Below are 26,961 nucleotides of genomic sequence, written 5' to 3'. Positions count from 1 at the left end.
TTGCCTGAGACGGAAAGAGAAAGCGCTCCCCATGGGAGATGGCCACTGTGCAATCCCTTCTCCATTTCTCCTTTTGGGATTTTGAGCATGCACATACATGTTGTGTTTTCTAAGCTAACTGATCCAGGACTCAGACCACACAATTGATCATATAGGATCCAGCCTGTTAACCACCAGGCTGCAGACCGGTTCTGAAATGTCAGTTAAATTTCTAAGCCAAAGGAGATAGTAGGAATGTGGGAGGGTTTACTTTTGCATCTCTTTATAATATTGTGATCCCCTGACTTATTTTTAGTTTTCAGAATAAACTAGATCTATAAAAGTCTTGATGGGCTCTTATTGGGGGGATCACAAAATTTAGATATATGAAGATTTACTTTACAAAATGCCAAAGTAACTATTCCATTGAGCATATTAATCAAACTGTCAGCCATTTTATGGCCTCAAAATATATTGCCTCAATTTTGTCTGCAGTCATTGGGGTTGTGTCTCACTCTTATTTGGACTGAAAATGGATGTTTTTGGTTTTTCTTGCTAACCTGAATTCTTGACTGGCTAACACTTCCACACATCGTTATGACATCCACACTGTATTACAACAGTGATAAGAAACCCTCAAAATTCTGAAGTGCCTTCGGAACTACAGGCAGAGAGAATATATTATAGTTTACATAGTTTTAGTTAAGTGTGTTTTACATGTGTGTTTTACAACTGTGTTTTAACTATTTGTTAAAAGAATTATTAATTTATTTTGTTTGCTACGATTATTATTTTTAATTTGACCAGAGAGAGAGAGAAAGGGAAAGGGAGAAAGCAAGTCCGGGACTCGAACCGTGGTCAATTATGTAGGAGTCCAGTGACATAACCATTATGCCATCTGGGGGGCCCAGTGTTCTAAATTTTTATAAATGAGCTTCATTATGGCCACCAGACAATAATATTAACCAAGTTTTAATAAAAGAATTATTTAACTTTATTTATTTATTTAAATTTGACTGGAGAAGGACAGAGGGAGAGAGAAAGAGTGAGAGGGAAAGTGAGAAAGCAAACTGCCAGGTCTGGGACTCAAACCGTGGTTACCCATGTGGGAGTTCAACACCCTTAAACACAACGCCACCTGCTGACCCCTATTAACCAAATTTTAAAAAATTACTTTAAAAGTTTGCTATAGGGCACATGTGTCTACCAGAGAGAGACAGAGAATGAGAGAATACAAGAAAGCAAACCATCAGATTCAGGAATTGAGCAGCAGTTGGCCACGTAGGAGTCCAGTGCCTCAGCCACCACACCACCTGCTAGCCCGCAAATCTTTATTTTCACACCAGTGAAAGTTTAAGTACCATAGATATTTATACATATGATGAGGTTTTCACCAAAATTACCCACTAGAAAAGAGGGAGTTTTTTATATTCGGGTTCTTATAAAGTCTTATTACAGATCTCACTCTCAATTGTGTAACTTTGACAGCAAAGTACTGCCTTCAGAAAACACATTAGCATGGAAATTACCTCAGTCAGAGCTAGTTTTAGATGCTCAGATTGCCTGACAATTGCTAGAAAAAGTAGCAAAGAAGTTTGATGTGACTTTAATAATTTATTTCTCACAATTATTATAATGACTATCAATGTAAACAGCCTTTAAAAGGTCACTTTAAGGGACTGGCAAATGGCCTAATGGTTACATCACTGGACTTCCACCTAGTCAGCTGTGGTTCAAGTCCTGGTCCTGGTGGGTTAAACTCACATCGGGTGCGTGTGCATGAGTGCCCAAAATCTCGAGAGGAGAATGGAGGAGAAGGGATTGCGGTGTGGCCATCCCCCTTGGGGTATGATTTCCCGCATTCTGTCTCTGTCTTTGTCTCTCTCATGAGCACACGCACCCTATTGCAAAAATCTCTCTTAAGAAAAAAAAATATATCACTTTAAAGGACAATATACAGGGTTGACTCCCTGGCCTGGTGGTTAAGGCAGCCTTATCCCACATGACCAACCATGGACCTTGACTGAGAATCACACTGAGCATGTGTGTGTGTGTGTGTGTGTGTGTGTGTGTGTGTGTGTGAGTGCCCCAAGTTCCAATGAGATGGAGAAGTGGAGGAGAACGGATTCCCATGTGACTATTCCCCATGGGGTGTGCTCTCCCTTTCCCTATCTCTGCCTTTCTTTGACAAGCATTCATGCTCTCGGGCAAAATCTAAAAATCCAACAAAAAGAGGGGGGTCCAGTTATGTGGCATAGTGGTTTAAGGTAGCCAGATCCAATATGACCAACTGTGTGGTTTAAATCTGGACCCAGTATGGGGGACCAGCAGTTGGTGTAATGGATATGTCACTGGACTCCCATGTAGTCAACTGCGGTTAAAGTCCCGGACCCAGTGGCTTAAACTCACGACTGGTACATGTGCGTTCGTGCCCAAGATCCCGAAAGGAGAATGTAGGAGAAGGGATTGTGGCATGGCCATCCCGCCTGGGGGGTGACTTCTCGCTTTTTGTCTCTCTGTCTCTGTCTTTCTGGTAAGCGCACGCACCCTAGAGCAAAAACCTCTCCCCCCCCACACACACACAAAATCTGGACTCAGTGGCTTGAGAAACACACTGAGTGCATGTATGTGCATGCTCGAAGTCCAGAGAGGAGAAAGAGATGGAGGAGAAGGGATTGTGCGTGACCATTCCCATTAGGGATGCTTTCTCCTCTCTTTCTGTCTCTGTCTAGTGAGTATACATGCTTTTGAGCTCACTCTCCCCCACCCCAGTTAAAAAAAAAAAGACAGCATGTGATTATACCATAAATGTCAAGAATAAACACCTGTAAGATGCATTAGATGGGATATTACACAAATGGGTAATTTCTGTTGGTATCAGTTATGAAGCAGATTGTTTCCCTCTTCCTTACTCTGCTAATATCACACATTGCCCTAACTCCCAGATGACTATTTGTGGAGGCAGGGTCATGGGAGGAAGGGGGATAATATATGACTAATCCTTAGAAGGACACTGATATGACTGTGACCTTTTAAGAGGAAATTAGGACACAGACGTGTACAGAGGAGAGACCATGTGAAGGCCCAGTGAGAAGTCAGTCATCTATTAATACAAGCCCAGAAGAGAGGCTTCAAGAGAGACCAGGCCTGCTTGATCTTGAACTTCTGGCTCCAGAACTGAGAGAAAATAAATTTCTGTTGTCTAAGCCACCAGTTTGTGGTACTTTTCTGTGGCAGCTTTAGCAGACCAGTAGTGCATCCTGTATGCTGGTTCAAATGGTAGAATATCCCAGAAGAGGTAGATGGAGGCTCAGATGGTGTGCCCTGGAAACCTAGATAACTCAAAATGGCTCTAGCAGGAGCTGGCAGGTGGTGTGGTGGTTAAGGCACTGGATTCCCACATGGCTAACTATGGTTCAAGTTCCAGACCTAGCAGCTTGCTTTCTCACTTTCCCTCTCTCTCTCTGTCTTAGTCTCTCTCTCTGGTCAAATTAAATAATAATAATAAATAAAATAAAATAAAAAATAATTAAAAAATGGCCCTAGCACTGAAGAAGGAGACAGTGGCAAAGATGTTTGTGAAGAGATTGATTGCAAATGTTCTGTAAAGTAAGCCTGGAAAAAGCAAAGCTTTAAAAATATTTGTAAATATCTGGGACCAGCAGTTAGCATAATGTCACTGGACTATGTCGCTGGACTCCCATGTAGTTGACCTCAGCTCGAGTCTCAGACCTGGTAGTTTAAACTCACACCGGGCGTGTGTGTGTGTGTGCCCATGATCCCGACAGGAGAATGGAGAAGGGACTGCGGTGTGGCCATCACCCCTGGGTGTGTGTGGGGGTGATTTCTCACTTTCTATCTCTCTGTCTCTTTGTCTTTCTGGTGAGCACACGTGCCTTATAGCAAAAACCTCTCAAAAAAAAAAATGTAAATATCAACATTTTATCCGTATCCTTTTATCTACTTGAGTTCTACAAAAGACTTTCTTCTATGAGCTTTTATTGAGAAAAATGGGAGATTATTTTGTAATTAGGATTTATGCAAATAGGATTTTCCCCCCCAGATTTAAGTAAAATATAGCCCTACGCCACCCCTTAACTTTAGTGGTTAAAAGATTCAGCTCCCACAGAGCTGAACTAGTGTTCAATTCTTAGCCCTAATGGCTGGGAAGACATTCTGGGCTCATTTGCATGCACACTCCAAATCCTGATGGGACAGAGAAATGGAGTAGAAGGGATCACAACCCCTGTGTCTATGCCCATTGAGGGGGGTGCTGTCTCCCTCTGGCTCTATGGCTCTGTTTCCAGCAAGTGCATACACCCTGGCAATTAAAAAAAAAAATATATATATATATATACCTGTGTGTGAAGAAATACTATGATATTATTTGTGTGATCAAACTAATTTTAAAAATGACATCACTGTGTATAGAATTCACTTTATTAAAGTGAGTTTCAAATAAGACAAATGTTGTTTGGGTAAGTCTGGTGAGGTTGACATGGACAGTATAAATAACATTTAAAAATAATACATCATATTAGAACACTCCTTTATCCCATACCATGACATCAATGCCATTGGGCCACCCTCTGCTTGGTCCAGATGATGACAGTCTCCTGGCTCATAGAAAATGCTGGTGTTCACTGACTATAAATACAGACATCCACTGATGTCTTCCCATGTCTTTTGCTTTTTGGTGTTTTTGCTTAAGAAACCGTGAGAGTATTTCTCATTCTAATAATTTAGTCCCAAATTATGCATTTTCTTGAAATGTCGTTTATACAGAAATCAGTCTCTTCCCAATGGCTCAGTGAAGATACTACATTACAGTGTTGAGAAAGGCCTTCATTTTGAACAAGGACAAGAAGCTTCACGGTCTTGGAGATATGTGAAGTGGTCATTGTAAAACAGGGAACACTTCAATATGTTTTCTAACCTATTGACAGTTATTTCTATGATAAAAAGACAAAATACATGTATATCTTCAAAGTTCCCCTACCAGAAAAATACCCACCAAAATCACAAGCAATTGCACCAATCTAAAGAGCTTTTCTTGTGAACGAGTGAAACCTTGTGAACCATAGGATGATATGGATGTATCATTGCCTTTTATTAAACATGAGGAGATGCTCTTAAAAATGGGTAATGGGCTATAAATTAAGTCTGTGTGTCTGTCAAAGTGGGGATTTAGGTGCATGTAGTTTCCACGCAAATGAACTTTAAGTGCTTCCCAATGTCACCTCATCTGAAGAATACTGTAACGACACTCACACAAAGGAAAATCATTCCTGGGAATACGCAGCTAGGGTCTAAAGGCAGTAGAACTAGAGTGCGCCACTACGCTGGTAATACGCTTTTCCAGGAGATCTGGGTAACAACATCAGTTGCTGCAGTTCCTGCCGCACCTAGTACAATGCTGTGTATACACTAGGTGGGTAGTAAGTACAAATTAAACCAAAAAGCACTTTCACAATGTAGCTTTGGAAAGCTGGGGAAAGGATACTGAAAACACAGATGGGTACTGGGAATTTTTTTCATACCATTCTTTGTTAGCATACAGGTATTTCCAGAGCGCATACCATGAAGAATGTGAAATTTATAGAATTACAGGCATCTATGAGAAAATGGACCAGTATATTAAATTGAATAAAATGTATGCCCCTGGAAAAATGATCCTGGAGTATTTGTCGATGGCATGGGTGTCGATCCTCATGCTCACGTAGCTGATTCTCTGACTTTTCCTCTGGGGGGAGCTCCTCTCTGAGGCCAGCGTCAGCTGCACCATCATCCTGTCTGGCTTCTCTCCATTCTCAGGCATGTAGTTGCCCAGGTCGTTCACCTCACCATCGCTGTAGCTGCCGTCCAGCTGAGCTGCCGGCTGAGGTAACCCACCAGTGCAGGGGAGCTGCAAACAGCAAATACACGTTGGGATGTGAACTTCTAGGAAGCCCTACAGAGCAACCACATAGTGGAGGGTGTTGCCTTGTAGTTTCTTTTATTTTCAGTTAGGGAAGAGAGTAGGAAAATAATATTGGTGCCCCTGTGAACATTCTAAAGTAACAGGTATCCATTTTCATTGAACTGAAGTCTGCATATTGACTCTTAGGAAATACCAGTGTCACACCGGAGACCGACATGAATGTTCACGATGACATCGCTCTGTTCTCCATGAGAACGTACATTGATATGAGCCCTGATAAAAATCTGCAGAGCACACTATTACGTGTGTGTGTGTGTGATGGGATGGGAAGGGAAAAGGTGTGACACTGTGGGTATAGATTATGACTCAACAGTTTTCTGGAGGAGAGAACCATTGAGCTGTAGATGAGGAAGAAAGGAAAGCCCAGTGGGAGGGAAGATAACCTGGGAAATGATGAGAGATACATGAGGTCACATGTGAAGGATCTTAGACTGGAGATTCTTCTTCCCTGGAGGGTTCTTTTATTTTTTATTAAAAAAAATTTTTGGAGTTTTTGTCAAAGGGCATGTGTGTTCACTAGAGACACACACACAGCTAGAGAGAGGGAAAGTGAGAAACCACTACCCCCCCCCTCCACCGGGGTAATTAGCCATACCACAATCCCTTCCTCTCTATTTTCCTCTCAAGATTTTGGGCATGTACACACACATGTCTGGAATGAGTCTGAAGTTGCCAAGTCCAGGACTTGAACCACTGTCAGCCATGTGGAAGTCTGGAGCCTTAACAGTACGGCACCTGGTGGGCTTGAGGGTTCTTTTAGTACATTTCTATGCTTATAAATTATTTATCCCATCAGGTTGAATTCTCATTTATTTTTATCCTGGAAATCCCTCACTAAATTATGAACACCACTAAGATGAAGGGGACTGTGATTGGCTTAACTAGTATACCCAGCTGGCATATAGTAGATGCCAAATAAATGTCTAGTGAATGAAAAATATAGCCTCGAATAAATATCACACTGTCTTTTTTTTTTTTTTTTTGAGAGGTTTTTGTTATAGGGCGTGTACGCTCTCCAGAAAGACAGACAGAGACAGAGAGACAGAGAGCGAGAAATCACCCCCCCGGGGGGATGGCCACGCTGCAATCCCTTCTCTTCCATTCTCCTTTTGGGATCTTGGGCACGCACGCACATGCGCCCGGTGTGAGTTTAAGCCACCGGGTCCAGGACTCAAACCACGGTCGATTACATGGGAGTCCAGCGACATAGCCATTACGCTAACTGCTGATCCCAATATGCTGTCTTAACAGACGTTGTTTTGTTTGCTCTTCAGAAAACTCTGTGAAGTATCAGGACCCCATTTTACAGAGATGGTCTGACCTCCCAAGGCCCCAGAGCTGAACCAGGCTTCCTCCTGCCCAGTTGCTTCAGGCTCAGGGTAAATTCACCTTCTCCCGAAGCTTCTGTTCCTTGCGCTCCTGCACCGTGGTCAGGTAGTTGACAGCGGCGTACTCCAGCACCGAGAGGAACACGAACACAAAGCTGACCCAGAGGTAGATGTCCACAGCCTTGATGTAGGAGACGCGGGGCATGGAGGCGTTCACGCCCGTGATGATGGTGGACATGGTCAGCACCGTCGTGATCCCTGCCAAGAACAAAAAGTGTGAAATAGCATTTGTTTTCCACCAAACACCGGATGGCTTTGGGCCTCTGCTTCTTTGTCCCCATTGCTCCATTGGCCTAGAATGTCTCCAACCCTGCCTCTCTAGCAAACACTTAAGATTGTTTTCTTGTTCCCTGATCCCTCCACTTCACCCTTCCACTCCTCTGTGTATCCTGTTTCCACCAGGGCATCTGGATCACTTTATCCTTCACAGAGAGCCCCAGATATGTTGGTATTAAGGTACTTACTTCAATTCCACTTTAAAAAATAATAGTCTGAGTATATGAGCAGGTATATGAGGGAGTCTTCAGAATGTTCATGGAAAATGAATATCATGAAAACAATTAGGAAATGATTTGAACCTTTTTTGTACCAAAATAAACTGATACCTTAATTCCATTTTCTCATTAACTTTTTGAAGTACCCTCTTACATGTTTCTTAAAACTGCTGCTCCAGCAATGGGGGAAACATGCACAAGATTTAACATTTGTGTCCTGGAGACTTTCCAGAATGGCTCAGTCAGAAGCTGAGGATGGAGACTGCCCGATCTACGCACACCTATGCTCCTCCACACCAGCCTCAGCCTGCTGACCGGCTGTAGAAAATGGTGAGAGACGCGGGTGCGTGTGCGTGCGTGCCCAAGATCCCGAGAGGAGAATGGAGGAGAAGGGCTTGTGGCGTGGCCATCTCCCCTGGGGGGTGATTTCTCACTTTCTGTCTGTCTGTCTCTGTCTTTCTGGCGAGCGCACGCGCCCTATAGCAAAAACCTCTCAAAAAAAAAAAAAAAGGAAAAGAAAGAAAGGAAATGGTGAGAGAAACTATTTTCTATGATGTTTTGGGGATCAAACCCAATGCCACCCAGGCAGAACTAAAGAAAGCTTATAGGAAACTGGTCTTGAAGTGCCATCCTGATAAGAATCCAAATGAAGGTGAGAAGTTTAAACAGATTTCTCAAGTTTATGAAGTTCTCTCTAATCCGAGGAAAGGGAATTATATGACAAAGGAGGAGAGCAGGCAAATAAAGAGGGTGGAGCAGGTGGTGGTTTTGGCTCTCCAATGGATATCTTTGATATGTTTTTTGGAGGAGGAGGAAGGACACAGAGAGAAAGAAGAGGTAAAAATGTTGTACATCAGCTGTCGGTAACCTTAGAAGATTTATATAATGGAGCAACAAGAGAACTGGCCCTGCAAAAGGATGTGATTTGTGACAAATGTGAAGGCTGAGGTGGTAAGAAAGGGGCAGTAGAGTGCTGCCCCAATTGCCGAGGTACTGAATGCAAATACGAATTCATCAGACATGACCTAGAATGGTTCGGCAAGTTCAATCTGTATACATGGAGTGCCAAGGCCATGGGGAACAGATCAGTCCTAAAGACAGGTGTAAAATTTGCAATGTAGGGACCAGCAGTTAGCGTAGTGGCTATGTCGCTGGACTCCCATGTAGTCAACTGCAATTCGCGTCCCAGACCCAGTGGCTTAAAACTCACGTCGGGCACATGTGCGTGCGTGCCCAAGATCCCGAGAGGGGAATGGAGGAGAAGGGATTGTGGCGTGGCCATCCTCCCTGGGGCGGGGGGGAGTGATTTCTCGCTCTCTGGCGAGTGCACGTGCCCTATAGCAAAAACCTCTCAAAAAAAAAAAAGTTCAAACCATTTGATTTATGCTCCAAAATAACTATAATTTGATGTTGGTAGTATGGTAAATTATGATGAATAGCTTTAATTGTATGTTTTAAAGTCATATGTTCACATGCTTAAATCTGGATTAATAGAATTTAAGCAATTCTTGAAATGTATGACTGTCTCCTTAATATACTGATTACAAAGCAAAAAAAAAAAAGTGTCCTTACTCCTGTTGCAGAATCTCATAGTCTTGGACCTATATTCCTTTTAAATTAAATTAATTAGATTTAATTTAATTGCCAGAGGGTATGTGCACTTGCCAGTCCAGTCAGAGAGAGAGAGAGAGAGAGAGAGAGAGAGAGAGCAACCCTTGATGGGATGTGGTCACACCATAATCTCTTCTCCTTCATTTCTCTGTCCCAACAGGACTTGGGGCATGCAGACACACGTGCCTGGCATGGTTTTCAAGCTACTGGGGTCAGGATTCAAACTTCAGTTGGCCATGTGGGCTCCTGCTCCCTTAGCCATGAGGCTACGTGGCTGGTTGCTGGGCTTGTATTAATCACCTCTGGCAGCCACCCCCATGCTGACCTGGCTGCTCATTCAGCATTTTTGACTTGGGGACTCAAGAGGTCAATTTTACCTAGGATAATGATGTCAACTTCCTATATAAGAGGCAGATTTAAAAACTAGAATGTATATATATTTAGCATAGTAACTGTTCAAGCTACAGAACAACTGCCGGAAAACAGGGCATCTGTCCATGGAAATTTGCCTGGGATTTCAAATTAAGCTCAGAACATTTGCTTGGCAAACATCAAATCACAGGGGATTGGGGTCATCTTAAGGGCTAGCTCCAATCCAGTTTCACTAAAACCTGGTGGGTCACACTTACAGCCCCTGAACTGTCTTGGCAATGATAGTGTATGTGATTAAGTGGGTACAATAAAATGAGAAAGAGGGTTGATGGCAAATAGCCACTGATGGAACATTTATAGGGTGGGGATTCTCAGATTTCAGTATGTGTAAGAATTACTGGGACATTGTTAGAATGCAGGTTCTTGGTCCTCAGAGAATCTGATTCTATAGCTGTAGATGGGACCCGAGACTCTTCATCTTCAAAAATGTCCTCAGGTTCTATCACAAAGATCTCTGGGGCCACCTTAATATGATCATTATGCAGGTGAGCAGAGAAAGCACCCAAACCTGAGGATCACTGGCCCTAGAACTTGGCTTTAATTGGAATAAAAGTGGGCTATTTGGATGGGTATCTGCAGGAACCTAGAGACAGTTTTATTACAAAGAGTCTTAATTAGGGGATTTTATCTGTGAATAATTAACTTGGAGCAGGCCAGCCAGGAGGCATTTTAGTTAAGGTGATTGGATCTCACATGGCTGCTTACACAGTTCAAGTTCTGGACCTGGCAGCTTGAAAAACACACTGAGGGGACCAGCAGTTAGCGTAATGGCTATGTCGCTGGACTCCCACGTAGTCGACCGTGGTTCGAGTCACGGACCCGGTGGCTTAAACTCACGCCGGGCGCATGTGCGTGCGTGCCTGCCCAAGATCCCGAGAGGAGAATGGAGGAGAAGGGATTGTGGTGTGGCCATCCCCCCTGGGGGGGGGGATTTCTCGCTTTCTGTCTCTCTGTCTCTCTCTGTCTGTCTGGCGAGGGCATGCGCCCTATAGCAAAAAAAGAAAAAGAAAAAAAGAAAAAAAAACCACACTGGGCGTGTGTGTTGTGTGTGTGTGTGTGTGTGTGTGTGTGTGTGTGTGTGTGTGTGTATCCCAACAGAACAGAGGAGAAGGGATTGTGGTGTGATCACCCCCTGGGGGGTGATTTCTCATTTTCTCTCTCTCTCGTAAGCATGTGTGCCCTAAAACAAAATTAAAAATAATGATAATAACTTGGAGATATTTCAAGTTATAATGCCAAAAGGGTATGGGATCAATTTGAGAAGAATGATTTTATCTGGAAGAAATCACTCGTTTTCAGATGCTTGGGATGTGCACTTGAGATATTTCTTACCTAAAGGGACTCTGGCAGGCACAGCTCTGCGGTCGATCCAGAAGGACACCCATGACAGCATGACCATTAGGGTGGCAGGGAAATAAGTTTGGAGCAAGAAGAAGAAGATGTGGCGACGCAACGTGAAGTTAATGTACAGACGGTTGTACCAGCCTGGGGACACAGGAAGCAAAAATAGCACATCAGCACCTTCATAAAATGAATTTTATTCAGGGGTTCACATGCCTTAGACATCCACTAGGATCTTACCATGTCTTTACAAGATGAAAGTGGGAGAAACCACAGGGCAGAATATGGTAACCTACTCCACGTGGGAAATCCATCTTGAGATATCCTGGGCTCCTGTCCTACACACAAAGGGAACCCCTTGAGGTCACTATTGTACTTAAAATACAGTCCAGCAGCCTCACAAATCACCTGGAAGTTTGTCAGAAATGCAGGTCCTTGGGTTTTACCCAGTCCTACTGAATCAGAATCTTTATTTAACAATATTCCCCACGTGATTCATATGCATATCAATGTTTGAGAAGCATTGATTTAAATATCACCCTTTGGATTTCTTTACGTGGGAAATGTGTTTTAAATTGAAATAAAAAGCAAAACACAGGGCCAGCAGGTGGAATGGTGGTAAAGGTGCTAGATCTCACATGGCCAACGGTGAGGTTTGGGTCCTAGATTCTGTGGGGGATTGTGGGTGGCCATCAGCTCTGGGGAGGGAGGGCGATTTCTCTTCTCTCTCTGTCTCTCCAGCAAGTACATGAACCCTATAGCCAAATCTGAGAAAACAACAAAAAACACAAACACAACATTGTATTTGGGAATAGAGTGAACAATTATAGGTCCAGTTATGCTTCAGTTTTGCCCTTCTATTCTTTTTTTCTTTCTTTCTTTTCTTTTTTTTTTTTTAAGAGAGATTTTTGCTGTAGGGCACATGTGCTCACCAGATAGAGGAAGACAGAGAGACAGAAAGCGAGAAATCATTCCCCCAGGGATTTTGACTGTGCCACAATCCTTTCTCCTCTCCTCTCAAGATTTTGGGCACACATGCACATGTGCCCTGTGTGAGTTTTAAGCTGCTGGGTCCAGGACTCAAACCACAGTCGACTACATGGGAGTTCAGTGACATAACCATTATGCCATCTTCTCATCCCAGCCCTTCTATTTTTTTACAGAAAAAAAAAATGCATGGATGATTTAAAGGGAAAAGGAGGATGGTAGAAGAAAACGGTAATGGCCCAGCTCATGGTGTGGTATTTAAAGTCTCTGGATTTTACATGGCAACTGCCCTGTTTGAATTCCCAACCTTGCAGTTCGAGAAACATTCCTGGCACATGTGTGGGTGTGCATGCCCACAATCCCCAAATGAGGGAGAAATGGAAGAGAAGGGAGTGTGCTCTGACCATTCCCCATGCAGGGTGCTCTCTCACTTTCCCACTCTCTATTTCTCTCCAGGGAGCATACATGCCCTTTGGCAAAAAAACCAAAAAACAAAAAAAAACAAAAAACCAAAAAACCAAAACAAAGAAAAGAAAGAAAAGAAACAGGATAATAAACACACACCCCCCACAAAAAAAAAAAACAAAAAAAAAAAAAAAAAAAAAAAAAAAAAAAAAAAACCCAAAAAACAGGGTAAACTTAGATGCCTAAGTCTGAAATAAACTAGCAGCAATAACTTGGAATTCTGGCACACTTGGTAATTATAATGCATGGGACATGCCTCTTAATACCAACCAGCCAGTGACTGTGGAGGGACTTTTAGAATGCTGAGGGTCCAAAGAACAGGGGTCCCTGGATGAACCAAGATTTGTGGGTGATGGATGCAGAAGAGATGTGCAGGGCCTCCAGAATACATTGAAAGTACAACAGTGCTCTCTCTTACAGATGAGATGTAAAAGATTGTGCTTCCTGGGGCCAGCAGGTGGCATACTAGATTCCCATGTGGCTGACCACAGTTCAAGTCCTAGACTTGGCAGCTTGAAACTCACGCCAGGTGTGTGTGTGCATGCCCAAAATTCTGAGAGGAGAATCAAGGAAAGGAATTGCAGTGTGGCCATTTCCCCGGGGAGGGTGATTTCTCACCTTCTGTCTCTCTGTCTCTCTCTGTCTCTGCACGAAGGGCACACACCCTATAGCAAAAAATCTCTCCTAAAAAAAAAAAAATTGTCCTTACCTATGCAGTCAATCATGCCAGGTTCTTGCAATAAAGAAACTGTATAAATAAGGATTTGAGCAAAATCATGCTGAAAGGTGACTGATCAAAAAAGAGGCAAGGGTGAAGAGAGGTCATCATAGCTACTTAAGTCACACAGGCAGGCCTTGGGGAGGAAGGCCACAGACCATGCCCTCAGGCAGCAGAAGGTAACAGGCTTACTTAGATCCTTCAAAAAGCAAGAACTAGGACTAGGGGATAATGACTGCTGGTTCTAGCCCTGGGGCTTACACAAGTGTCTTAAGGAGAGTTTGTATAACCACTGTAGAAAGAGGGAATGAAATGGTTAAGGGCAAAGTACCCCAGAGGGACTGGCTGGAGCTGGGAGAATGTAAATGGAAAACAACAGACTGAGACTGAACATGTTCCTTGCTGTCAGGAGGAGGCTCTGATAAGCTTATCAGGGGTGAGATGCCCATAGCTAAGCTGGCAATATTATAATCTCAGATAAACCCACTCACATGGCCTTTGAGGCCTTACTAATATTCTAGACTATCATTTGTGATGCATTGGTATTATTAAAAAAATCACTCCACCCAATACTTGCCTGCCACTAGGCTTTGTTTAGGATTCCCATCTTTAAATACAAGTGGCATACCTTTCCTAAAGTAAGTGGTGAACCACCATGGTCAAGCTGAAGCCTGCTGACTCTCAGCCCCCCACCCATGCTCACCTGTGCTGCTGTAGAAGGCCAATTTAGTGGTGGTGTGGAACTCCTGAATGAGGAACTGGGAGAGTGAGATCCGCTCATCTGTCTTTAGGGAGTCATTGCCTTTTTTCCAGTACAGCATGAGGTCATCCTCTGTATAAGCATCTGAAAAGATGAGTGGGAACCAGCAGTTAGCGTAATGGCTATGTCGCTGGACTCCCACGTAGTCAACCGCGGTTCGCGTCCCGGACCCGGTGGCTTAAAACTCACGCCGGGCGCGTGTGCGTGCGTGCCCAAGATCCCGAGAGGAGAATGGAGGAGAAGGGATTGCAGCGTGACCATCCCCCCTGGGGGGTGATTTCTCGCTTTCTGTCTCTAAGTCTCTGTCTGTCTGTCTGGCGAGCGCACGCGCCCTACAGTGAAAATCTCTCCAAAAAAAAAAAAGATGAGTGACAGCATGAGGCACTAGGCAGTAGCAGATGGCCTGGTCTGTTGGGCTCTGTGGAAGACAGGTTTCCTGATCTTCCACCCAACACACTGACAAGGTGATGAGGTAGTTTAAGCAGACAAACCATAGTCTAAATAAAGCAAAACAAAGTCCAAAAAGACAATCCAACCTCCCCAATCTTCCAGTTTTTACAAGAGCTCACTCTCAAGCTTAAATGCTCACCATTTCTGCCCCACAATTCAGCCTGCTATTGTTAGGTTAAACTACATGAAATTGCTATTTTTGTAGGTCACAAATGGTTTAGTATCAACTAAATTTCACATAGTTCAGCCTTATAACTGAAGGTAAGGTAGCCCTTTCCTTTCTTCTTTCAAAATGTAGTGATTCATCAATTGATGGCAGATGCCTTGAGACACCATTTAGATCCACTTTATGGATCTAAGGATCCATAAAGAAAAGGGAGTAGAATGGTCCCCTCTCTGTAAGCCTACAATGAAGTCAAGTGATTCCACAATAATTATCTCTTTGGTGCTACCAGTTCTCCCAGCCTCACTTGCTTTTGATGAATACATGTTTTAGTCCAGTTGAGCAAACCTGCCTGGGCATAACTGAAATAAAGCCTAATGGAGTTCTCTTTTTTGCTCATGTGTGAATGGTTCTTTTTGGGACACCCTGATGCTATTTTATTCCTGTCCCCCCTTTTAAATTTTATTACTGCTATGAGCAAGAGAGACAGAGGAAGAGAGAGAAAGAGAAAGACAAGAAACCCCCTCAACAGGGTCTTGATGCTGTGATGCACCTCTAACCTCAGCCAGTCCCAGGGCAAGGGCACATGGCCAGCATACTTAGAGAGGTTTCCAGATGTGAACTTGGAACCATTCCGTGTGGGTCAGCCTCACAAAGCATTGTGTTTTACCAGTGCACCACTGTCCATCCCCTATTCCTGATTTATAACCCTCGGCCTATTGGATTGTCAGTTTCGTGTGCTAACTTGGCTTGGCCATAGTACCCACTTATAAAACCAGACACTCATCTGCAATGGTATTTTGTAGCTGTGTCTAGTATCTACAGCCAATAGATTTTAAATAAAGGAGACTATTCTGGATAACTGGGCTGCACCTGATACAATCAGGTGAAAAGCCTTAAGAGCAGAGCTGAGGTTTCCTGGAAGAAGAAATTTTGTCTGTGAACTTCTGTATATCTTTTTAAGAGAAATGTCTATTCAAGTCTTTTGCCCAGTTTTGTTTGTTTATTTTTTTATTTTTAGTTTTGCTATAAGATGTGTATACTCATCAGAGAGGAACAGAGAGAGAGAGAGAAAGTGAGAAATCATCCCTTGGTGGTGGGCGGGGGGGGGGGTTGGCCACGCCACGGGGTGGGGGGGGGGGGGGGATGGCCATGCAACAATCCCTTCTGCTCCATTTTCCTCTTGGAATTTTGGACACACATACAACGTGGGCTCAACATATCTTTCAAGATGTCAGATCCAGAACTTGAACTATGAAGTCAGCCATGTGGCATCCAGCTGCTTAACCACAATGTCACCTGCTGGCCCCCTGTGCCCAATTTTTAAGTGGGATTTTGTTGTTATTGTTATTGAGTTTTAGGAGCTTTCTATATATTCGGGATACCAGTCCCTCATCAGATATATAATTTGTCAATATTTTTCTCCCATTCTGTGGGGTGCTTTTTATTCTGTTGGTAGTGTCTTTTAATGTACAACTTTTAAAAACTTTCATGAAGACTAATTTGTCTATTTTTTCTTTAATTCCTAAGTGTCATGGGGTCTAGTCTTCAGCTTTTCCAGGTCTTCCATATGTGTGTAAGTTTCCTGTTGTCTTTAGGTTGTACCTGACAGTCTCAACCATAACCCAAACCACAGTGGTAATTCCCTTGTGAAACTGTGCTCAAACTTATTTTTTTCTAGGAAATTCCTTCTTCAGCAGAAATCATATTTAGAATAAAACAGATCAAAAATGAACTTTCTGGGACCAGATGGTAGTGCAGTGGTAAAATGTGAGGCAATGTCATAGGAGAAGATTCCCAGTTCAAGTCTGGAGCCCTCCCTGAGTATGCCAGGAATGTGCTTGCCCATGATTAGGAGCTGGCTGAAGGCTAGTGGTAGACTGCATCATCAAGACCCTGTTGGGGGTGCTCCCTCCCCCTTTCCCTTTCACTTGCTCATGGTAGAAATAAATAAATTAACTTAGTTTTTTTTTTTTTTTAAGCTTGCTGGGGCCAGCAGATGGCATATCAGTTACGTCACTGGGTTTCCACATGGCTGACTCTGGTTTGAGTCCCGGATTGGGTGGCTTGAAAATCACACCGGGTGTGTGTGCATGTGTACCCAAGATCCTGGGAGGAGAATGGAAGAATAAGGATTGAGACATGGCCAACCTTCTCACTAAATCTGTCTCTCTCCCCTTGAGCGCATGTGCCCTAAGGCAAAAGCCTCTTTAAAAAAAAAAAAAAAAGTTCTCTGGGTGGAGAGTGTGTGTGTGTCTGAGGGGTAGGAAGGGGGCACACATTTGCTTAGTCCTCTAATGCTCCTCCCCCATTTAGTTGTCTGGGGGAACTAAAGTCTAGGTTCCATGGAGCAATGTTTAAAATTATTGCCACAGAGCATTAAAAAAGATCAGCTATGTTGGGTCCAGCAGATTGCATAGTGGTTACGTCACCGGACTCCCACATGGTCAACTGCAGTTTGAGTCTCGGACCCGGTGGCTTGAAACTCACACCAGGTATGTGTGCATGCTTGCCCAAGATCCCAGGGGGAGAGGGGATTTCAGCATGGCCATCCCCCTGTGGGAGGTGACTTCTCATTTTCCCTCTCACTGTCTCCAGCCCCCCAAAGCGCATGTGCCCTAAGGCAAAAACCTGTAAACAAACAAACAAACAAAAAAGATAAGTTATGTGAATACAAGGTTTTAGTACCAAATTTGTTTCTAATTTTAAAAACAATTCCAGACTTAGCTTCAATCTAAAAAGTCACTGTAAAATCATAGCCATGAAAGAGGAACATATACTGTTCCTGCTCCCAGAGTTAGAGGTATTGAGAGTGATTTAGCTGTGCCTGATGCCTGGGTACAAGTCTACTCACAGCTTTCGATTTCAAGTGAGCACGTTTGTGTGTCCAGGGGAAATCGGCTGAAGTCCATGTTGCACATTGCAGTCACTGTCACCCTGGAAATGAAAAGAAAAAAATCCAAGCTTTTGGAGCCTGCAAGACAAGTGTGAAATGATAACACAAACAGAAAAGGTTTCTGCTTCTTTCCAATATAATAATTGTCTCCTTCTTATTATTCATAAGCATTTAGTTAAGTAGTAACCTCTTTGGAGCAGTTTTAGGTATTTATGTTTAACCCTAGGATACGCATGAGGCAACTAGAATGTCTCTGCTAATTCTTATCACATTTAAACCTTTTAAAGGAGCAATGGTATCAACAAATACAACCATGTGAAATAAAAGCTCATATAATAGGGTTTCTTAAAGAAGTATAGAAGCATATATTGTTCTCCTGTTTTAGATAAATCCAAATTCTACTGTTGTTTTATTCATTTTATTGATATTCAGTATTATATATATATACAGTCTACAATATTGTATACACACTTAGGCCAGTTGCTAGATTCAGCACCTTTGTTGTATTTTTTTTTAACAATGTTGATATCTTTATATTGATCATAGTAATCTACCAGTGGGTGTATGTTTTTAGTGGCTAATTCCATGGAGATCATAGTATTGGAAAACCCAGGACTTCATTCACAATGAGAAATCGAATTATCTATTGTTAGGCCCAAGGATGGAAAGGCGGTGTTCCGTTTGGTGGGAGAGGCTCACTGTGTGTTTTGATCCTGAACATTAGAAGGTTTTCCATTCCCTTGTTTCCTCTGTTCTCGTCTTTTCTCCTTGTTTTTCATATCCATGGCAGAGCACATGCCTGTGCATGCAAAGGTGAGAGAGATGAGCACTCTCCACAGGGTATGGTCATGCCGCCATCCCCTTCCCCAGTCCTCCAGCCTGTGAGATCTTGGGACTCCTATGTGTACCCAGCATGTTTCAGGCAGACTCGGTGGGGGAGCCAAACCACAGCTGCCATGTGGGATTCAGTTTCTGTTGGGCAAAACCACTGTGCCACACAGCCGGCCCCTATTCTGTCTCTTGTGGTCACACCCAGTATCGTATTAAACTAGATTTCCACTGACTCTGGAGAGCTATTAGATTTTCAGAAAGTTTGTGAGCTGGTTGTTAAGCACAGTCATTATTAGAAATTAAACTTAAATAAGTTAATTAAGAGCAAAAGTAATACTCAAAACTCATCACTTCCTAATTATTATGACATTTTATGATTAGCTATACTTCTGAAGTTATTCCCATCAGATATGTATGTGTGGTGAATATTGCATATGTACTGTGTAATGATATACTGCCACTATTTTTTCCTAACTCTGCATTTAGTGACATCAGGCAGGTAGCTTGAAGTAAGCTGTAACAGGGATATTTACACCACAGAAATCAACAAATGCTACCAATCAGAGTTTGATTTATTGTTTTGTTGATGGTCTAGACTTTTTGAAAGCAGATTAAACCTAAAAATGTGTTATGTCTAACACTGCTATATTGTAAATAGTACAAAATATTGAGGAAATATATTCTTCTAATATTTGAAAGCTATTACCCAGTTCAACAAAAAAAGTTGCTTATGTCTTTGATGAGTGAATAAAGTTCGTACATAATTACGTATTGTTTCACTTTTGTCTTTTCACTCTAAACACAAATTTCAGTTGGCATGCATGGATCGACACTCATTTGTCCATGATGTAACTGAGAAAATACTTGCAAACATTTACTCATAGTCTGAGTAGGGTGATAGTATTATAAATATTGATAGTGAGTTTTTTTTGAGGGGCTGTAGGGATGGGGATGGGGCACTTGAGCTAGTGAGAATTAATTGGGAGTGGCCATTGAGGGGTCCCAGGCAGGTCCCAGAGGATGGGAACTAGAGACACTAGGCACAGGTTCAAGGGCTTTGGGCATCACCAAGTCAAGGGGAGTTGGGTAGGACCTGTGCTGCCAGGGCGATGGCCCACGTAGGACTGCCAGGAGCGGATGAAGGGGGTCAGGAACCCAGGAAGAAAGGAAAGAGAGAGGGGAAGTAGCTTAGCAGTCAAGTGGGCACCAAGGGTGTGTGTGTATGTCTCATTTCATCTAGGCTCAGAGAAATGTGGGTGAGAAGGAAGACAGGGCGAGAGGTGAGCTGAGTGATCCTGCAAGGGCTACACCAGGGTCCTGGGTAGCAGGTAATGGAGCTGGAGGCCGCAGGGTGCTCACAGGATCTGGCCTAACCAGCCCCTCCCCATTCTTCTGGCTTTGGCTGAGACAGTTGCTGGCTGAGCGCCAAGGACGCTGACTCTTGCCTCTATATAAACAAACACGTCACCTCCCTTTGGCCTCCAATTCCAGTTGAGAGACACTTTTGAAACCACCAGTCCTAAAATCTTGCTTCTTTTCACCCCTCTCATTCATTTTGCCTTTCTTTCTTTCTTTTTTTCTACTTAAGTTTATTACAATAAGCAATTTCAGAGTCAAAATCTGAAAGTCAGTGGTCAAACTAAAATTGTCAAATGAAGCAAAAATTCTTCAAGCCAAATCATTTGTTAAATGTCATAAATATCGCCTACCATGCAGACTCAGTATTTTGCTATATAGGGTAGAATTTATTTTAGATTATGTGAGAAATTTTTAAAAAACAAAACAAAACAAAAACCTTGGTGGTCTGATACATGAAAAATATTTCAACATGAAGTCTGTAAACCAGAAGTCACCTGTTCTAGTTGCTATACTCTTCTAACACGTTTTAAGTTTCCAAATGACAGGGCTAATTTTTTTTTTTTAGAGGTTTTTGCTATAGGGCACATGCGCTCGCCAGATAGAGAGAGATAGAGAGACAGAAAGCGAGAAATCACCTCCCAGGGGGGATGGCCATGCTGCAATTCCTTCTTCTCCATTCTCCTCTCGGGATCTTGGGCACGCACACACATGTGCCCGGTGTGAGTTTTAAGCCACCGGGTCCGGGACGCGAACCGCGATCGACTACATGGGAGCCCAGCGACATAACCATTACGCTAACTGCTGGTCCTATGACAGGGCTAATTTTTAAAAAAGAAATTCAACACATCAAACCACACCCACATATCGAGATATGTAATAGATCAGTTCACAAACAGATTTGACTCAAGCCTTTGAACTTGTTATTTGGATACAAGATTCTGGACCCAATTATTCAAATCCACTGACTAGCCCATAATACAACTGTGTTAATCCAAAGCTGTTGTACAAATCAACCGTATAACAGATCATTCTAATTTCACTCTAGCAGAAGCAACAATAAAATCAGAAATACTTTTGAGTAATGTGAGAAACTAACAGCAATGGGATAAAACCCAGAGAGTCTGTTTCAGCTTCTTCTTCAGCAAGCCCGTTCCTCATTTTTTAGGTGAGGATAAAAGTATCACAACCAAATATGGGAAACTAATTTCTCTATATTTAGACCTTAGCGAGAAAATAAACTGTGGTCACATATTACCTTTAAAAAAAATCCAGTTTTACGTATTACTACATAGATAAGACTAAATGACCAGAGAAACAATTTCTTCTGTAAAAATTGGCCACATTTTATCAAAAATCTAACATACTACGTAATCCAAATCATATAGACAGCTTGGGATCAAAATACTCCCAATGTGACTCCAGCCTAACAAATGTGAAAGTACTTGCTCTCATGTTGCTTTGGTCCAGTAGAGTAGAGCTGAATCAGTAAGAGTAAACTAAGGGCCTACTCTTTTGCCAACATTAATTTAGATTGTGGCTGATAGCAGAAATAGCCATGACGAATAAATAGTTCTACTATAAGAAAAGTATAATTAGAGAGTATTTTTTCATGAACACATCACAATATCAAATTTTTATAGGATAAAAATATGAACAACAAAAAATATTAAATTGTTACCAAACAAAATGTCTCCTCCTTACTGCATTTGAGGGGCTAAAAAGGTGTGGTTAGGGGGCTGATGATGCTAACATAAAAGGAAGTTGAGTACTGTATTTATTTCTTATTTTATACAGCTCTTACTCTTTACAAAAATGGATGTAGTCATGCCCATAAAAGTGTAACCCATGGCATTGGAAAGCAAACACTCTTTGTTATTATTTAAAAGAGCCTTTTTAAAAATTATAGTACGAAGGTCTGTGCTCTATAAGCAGTCCTCCACTGTGCATTATAACAATAAGGGTTACTTTTAATACAAAGACTAAGTGTTTTGGAGTTAGGAACCACTGGATTTAACAAGCATCATTTTATAATTGCTTTTGTCATCACTTTTGTGTTTGGGATCTTCTACTTCATCAGGATGCTCAGTAGCTTGGAGTTCTTCAGCAGGCTTTTCTTTCTCTGACTCTGAATCACTTTCAGTGTCATCTGGATGTTCAGGACCAGGTGAATCATCATCATCATCTCCATCATCATCATCATCTCCAGCCACATCACCCTCACCATCATGATCTTCTACCTCACTGAAGCCAAGTCCACAATGTCATCGATATCTTCCTAATAATTTACTGTAGACACTTTGCTGATACTGAAACTCCTATTCTTCATCAATTTTCTTGTCTTCTTCCCCTGTTCAGAAGTGAGATGTTGACTTGTGATCTCCTATAACCAGATGACTAGTATGTGCTTTCTTTCTTGCACCCATAAGTCTCAAGAACTTTTGTTTTCTCTCTTCATTGCCTAAGTCTGCTGCCTCCCAATTGCTGGATCCAAGATCATCATCTGGGGAGGCTGAACACTTCACCCCATGTGGGTGAGACTCCCTGGCAGCACTCACCATTGCTGGGATCCAGGTGAGAAAGGCTGAACCCACTCTCCGTTCTCCTCAGTCACAACACCAGCAGCCTGCAACCTGCCACCGGCCCAAGCAGCGCCACTCATTCTGCCTTCCTTTCTTTTCTCCCCTACTATTTCCTCAGCAGCAACTCCAGAGCCGAGAGGCTGTATCCCCAGACCAGATAGTGGTGCTTTCCATGGAACAGGAAATATAACATAATGCTTATGTTATATGTATAAAGAATTTATAATAATAAGGAGTATCACATATTTTATTTTGCTTATAAGTCATGTACTCTGTTTATAATGTATACATATGCATACTTGTCTTCAGACATCCAGTTGTTAAATACTTATGGCACGCCAATGGTCAAGTGTGCTGTGATCTGGTTCCCTGCCTCCTGGGTGTGCTATAGACTTGAATTGTTTTGTTGGTGGTTTGGGACCAGTCAGACATGCCTTGAAAAGGTTCGGAATGAAGACTCCAAAGAGAATCAGCCCAACATGGCTTGGCGAAGAGGTGGCATGTTCTTAACCTACCTGAGTACCTCCTATGGGAAGAGGCATTTGCAGCTATGGAGACAAAAATCCCACAAACCCATTCCGAGTTCTGACATCTAATTGCTTAGGATAAGTGCTGAGGGATCATTATAAATATTCCCTTGCGGAACAGGGACAGAAATTCAGCCTTGGCGTTATGATCTCTGACCTTAAAAATACACTGTGCAACCATCCAGGAATCCCCTTCACCTTCACCATTTTATCAAGCTATGAGCCCAAACAGCCTATAAAACTAAAGTGTGCCATCTGCACAGCATGAGAGGGGTACATTAAAGCAGTAACTGCACCCCTTCTCTGTGCAGGCTTGTAGCTCACCTCCACACCCCACCAGGGAGACAGTACCATAAGTTTCTTTCTTTTTTTAAAAAAATAATTATTCATTTAATTTTATTTATTCCTTCATGTTTACCAATTTGACCAGAGACAGAGAGAGAGACAGAAAGTGAGAAAGCAAGCCACCAGGTCTAGGACTTGAACCATGGTCAGCCATGTGGGAGTGTCCAGCACGTTAACCACCACACCACCTGCAGGTCCCCTGTACCACAAGTTTCTAAAGCTGGCCATGCAGTGAAGTCACACTCCAGGTCATTGTTTAGGGAAAGTTTTCCATAGGTCAGTGCTCAATAAGCAATTAAACATGTCTAAGCCATCTGAGCATGTATGAAGAAAAGATTTTAGTCTTTAAATTGTAAAAGCGAGGTTCAGAATGACATTTAAAGTCATGAAGTAGCCCGAGAACCCCATAGCGTCTCAGGATAGAAAATATGCCTGTGGAGGGACCAGCAGACAGCATAATGGTCACTGAACTCCCACATAGTTGACCATGGTTCAAGTCCTGGACCTGGGACTCTAAAACTCGCACTGGGCATGTGTGCCCACAATCTTGAGAGGAGAATGGAGGAGACGGGACTGTAGCATGGCCTTCTTACCAGGAAGTGATTTCTCACATTCTGTCTCTCCAGCAAGTACATGTGCCCTATAGCAAAAATGTCTCTCTAAAAAAAAAAAAAAAAAAAGAAAAGAAAAAGAAAGAAAAAGAAAATATGCCTGTAGCTGGTCAGGAGGGGCAAAAGAATTTTTGTAAACTGTACTCCAAAAACTGTGAATCAGAGAGATCACAGGTGGCAAACAGTTGAGAAAAAAAAAATTGTAAGGCATGTCAAACTAGGCCCTGAGAGATATACAGACATGGGACTTTAGCCATCCTTCTAACCCTGTAATCTCTTTGAATGATGTAAGAGAAACTGCCAGACCAACTGACACAGCTGAAGTCATAAATTTACACACATTGTTAAAACGTACAAGTTCTGGACAAGTAGGAAACTACTTCTGGTTGTGGAAAACAGGTTGTCTACGAGACTTAACCCATGAGCAATTCAATAACTAATGAAAAGCTTATATTGAAAATGTCACCAATGTAAGGGCTTCCTTGTAACTCCCATAGCCCACTCTTCTTATCACTTTGTTCTTCTAGAAAATGAACCCTGGATTCTACCATTGTGGGGACAACTGACTACAGGTAATTGAGGCTTTGTTCCTCCAGGCACCTGTCGTATAGTTTGGGCTTGAATCAACTCTTTTGTCCATTAAATTAACTTTGGGTCAGATCTTTTTTAATATTAGGTTGACATCTTCGAGAAGAATTCATTATCTATTTCTCTGACTCCTATTAGAGAGTCGTTTATTAAAATATTTTTCATTGGAATATACAAGATATGGCATAAATAATAATTATTAGCTTGAGAACTTTCCCCAAATGTATTTTTTAATACTTTTAAAATGATTTAATAAGACTAATCCTCTAAAATTTCTACTCATGTGTAAAGTTAGTTTCTTGATATTAAGAAGTTGACAGCTACTAAAATGTTAGAGAGTAGATATTCACAACAGCAAAATTGCTGTTGTGAAATCCATGCTTTTCTTGGTTAAGATGAATGATCTGCCATTCTTCCTACCTGAGACTGTAGAGCACAGTACCATCGGGTTGGACCCGTAGCATGACATTGTCTGTGGTGGTGTCATGGATGAAGGAGCGCTTGGAGTGCACAAAAAACATGTCCGGGACCCAGATCTTCTTTACCAGCCGGCCATCGAATGTCATGCTGAGGTTGTTGGCACTGGGAAAAGACAGCCTCTCATCCTTCCAGTAGTGCCTCAGGTAGAGGGTCATGGTAAAGTCCTGGGGGTGGAAAGGGAGGAGGGAGCCTTAGACACACTAGCTCCTGGGAGTGATAGGAGGTTCTGTACCTTATGGCACTGTTATGAGGCTGGGAAATGAAATGGAGCCAGTCCTGCTTCTGGTCTCTGAGGTTTGTAGGAGGAAGAGAACACTACAGGGGAGAACTCAGACAGTGGCCTGTAACACAGTGTCCCCGAGCCCCAGCCCACGTGCTGGCATTCCCCTCTATACTGGGGAGACTACTACTGCCAATACCTGGGGCTCAAGCTGCAAGTGCCAGAGAGTGGGCGTGTGCGCAGTCCTCAACCAAAGGTAGGCTGGTGGACAAATGTCCCAGTGTTCTCATATCTCAGCTGGGGTAAGCCTGAGTTGTTTCCTTTCTGACTCCATTGGGCTGGGACTGAATTCTGTAGTTTGATAGCACAGCCCTTCTTCCTTTCTTTCTTTCCTTGTCTTCTTTTTTCTTCAGGTGCTTTCTGGGCTCACCTCCCAAACAAGAACTACTTATGTTAGAATGCTTGTCTCAGGTCTGTTTCTTAGGAGACTCAAACTAAGATAAGGTCCTAAAAAGTTCTATAAACCAGAAGTTGTAGATTAGTCCATTAAAAATAATCTGAATCCACCTTAAAGGAAGGGGAAAAGGGGCACTTGTTTCTTCTGCATTTCTACAGTCAGACACAGAATGCACAAGTGTCAGGCTACTTGGCAGTTGCAACCTTGGACCTTGCTGTTTACAACTGAGAGCACTGCCCAGAGAATGCATCCTGGCAGCAGGAGCCTGGGCACCAGGGTTGGAGGGTGCAGAGTTGGTTTGTCATCTGGCTATTCCATACCAATGGGGTGGGTTTGGGCAAATGTCATAACCCCTTTGCACCACCTGTAAAAAGTGTGTAGGAATTCCCAAATCCCAGGGGAGCTGGAAGACTAAGTGAATTTAGGTACTTGAAGCTGTTGGCCCAGGGCCACATGAATCCCCTTGCCCACTTCCCTGGTCAGAGAAGCACTTACCATGTCAACCTCTGAGATGCTATCCAAGCTCTCCACCTGCACATCCACACCCACAGGAATGGCTGGGCCTGGGGACAGGGCATAATAACAGTATTCATTCTTTTTTGCTTGAAATTTTACTATGGAAAAAATAAGCAAAAGTAGCATTTTCCTTGGAACCTCAGTGTCATGTCAGATTTAAAGGTTTGGACATGCCAACCTGAAGTCAAACTAGAGATAAAATGATGGAATCATGGGCTGGTTCCCTGGAATACTCCAGCAAAAGTTAAAAAAAAATTTTTTTTTTCCTGATCATCCAAGTGATTCTGAAGGGAAGGGGTTAATATTTAACCTTCTTTGGAACCAGCAGATGGTGTAATGGTTATATTGCTGGACTCCCACATAGTCTGTTTCTTAGGAGACTCAAACTAAGATAAGGTCCTAAAAAGTTCTATAAACCAGAAGTTGTAGATTAGTCCATTAAAAATAATCTGAATCCACCTTAAAGGAAGGGGAAAAGGGGCACTTGTTTCTTCTGCATTTCTACAGTCAGACACAGAATGCACAAGTGTCAGGCTACTTGGCAGTTGCAACCTTGGACCTTGCTGTTTACAACTGAGAGCACTGCCCAGAGAATGCATCCTGGCAGCAGGAGCCTGGGCACCAGGGTTGGAGGGTGCAGAGTTGGTTTGTCATCTGGCTATTCCATACCAATGGGGTGGGTTTGGGCAAATGTCATAACCCCTTTGCACCACCTGTAAAAAGTGTGTAGGAATTCCCAAATCCCAGGGGAGCTGGAAGACTAAGTGAATTTAGGTACTTGAAG

The 26,961-nt window shown here is 42.7% G+C and overlaps 2 protein-coding genes and 1 pseudogene across 3 annotated transcripts in view; 1 reads left to right on the top strand and 2 right to left on the bottom strand.

Moving 5' to 3' along the window:
• PM20D2 (peptidase M20 domain containing 2) overlaps positions 1-7,318 on the top strand; it is a 48,600-nt gene extending 41,282 nt beyond the window's left edge. Inside the window, exon 9 of one of the 2 annotated variants that reach the window (XR_003550522.1) lies at positions 7,234-7,318. The gene's annotated coding sequence lies outside the window, so the exon portion shown is untranslated. Of the gene's footprint in view, positions 1-4,764; positions 5,013-7,233 lie in introns of those variants that run through there. The other variant, XR_003550523.1, reaches the window with a different exon arrangement.
• GABRR1 (gamma-aminobutyric acid type A receptor subunit rho1) lies at positions 5,181-26,218 on the bottom strand. The gene is made up of 7 exons (XM_014590438.2): positions 26,157-26,218; positions 24,925-25,148; positions 17,623-17,705; positions 14,099-14,239; positions 11,217-11,369; positions 7,349-7,545; positions 5,181-5,884 (listed from the first exon to the last, which is right to left on the bottom strand). Exons 1-7 carry the CDS (start codon positions 26,157-26,159, stop codon positions 5,594-5,596), a joined length of 1,092 nt encoding a protein of 363 aa, XP_014445924.1. The 5' UTR covers positions 26,160-26,218; the 3' UTR covers positions 5,181-5,593.
• LOC102495481 (small acidic protein pseudogene) lies at positions 21,849-22,412 on the bottom strand (annotated as a pseudogene).
• Positions 26,219-26,961: the final 743 nt, after the last annotated feature.

This window comes from Tupaia chinensis, unplaced genomic scaffold (assembly GCF_000334495.1).
Source record: "Tupaia chinensis unplaced genomic scaffold, TupChi_1.0 Scaffold000444_1, whole genome shotgun sequence".
NCBI lineage: Eukaryota > Metazoa > Chordata > Mammalia > Scandentia > Tupaiidae > Tupaia > Tupaia belangeri.
Note: the sequence above shows the minus strand (reverse complement) of the source record. Positions and strands in the feature narration are given on the sequence as shown.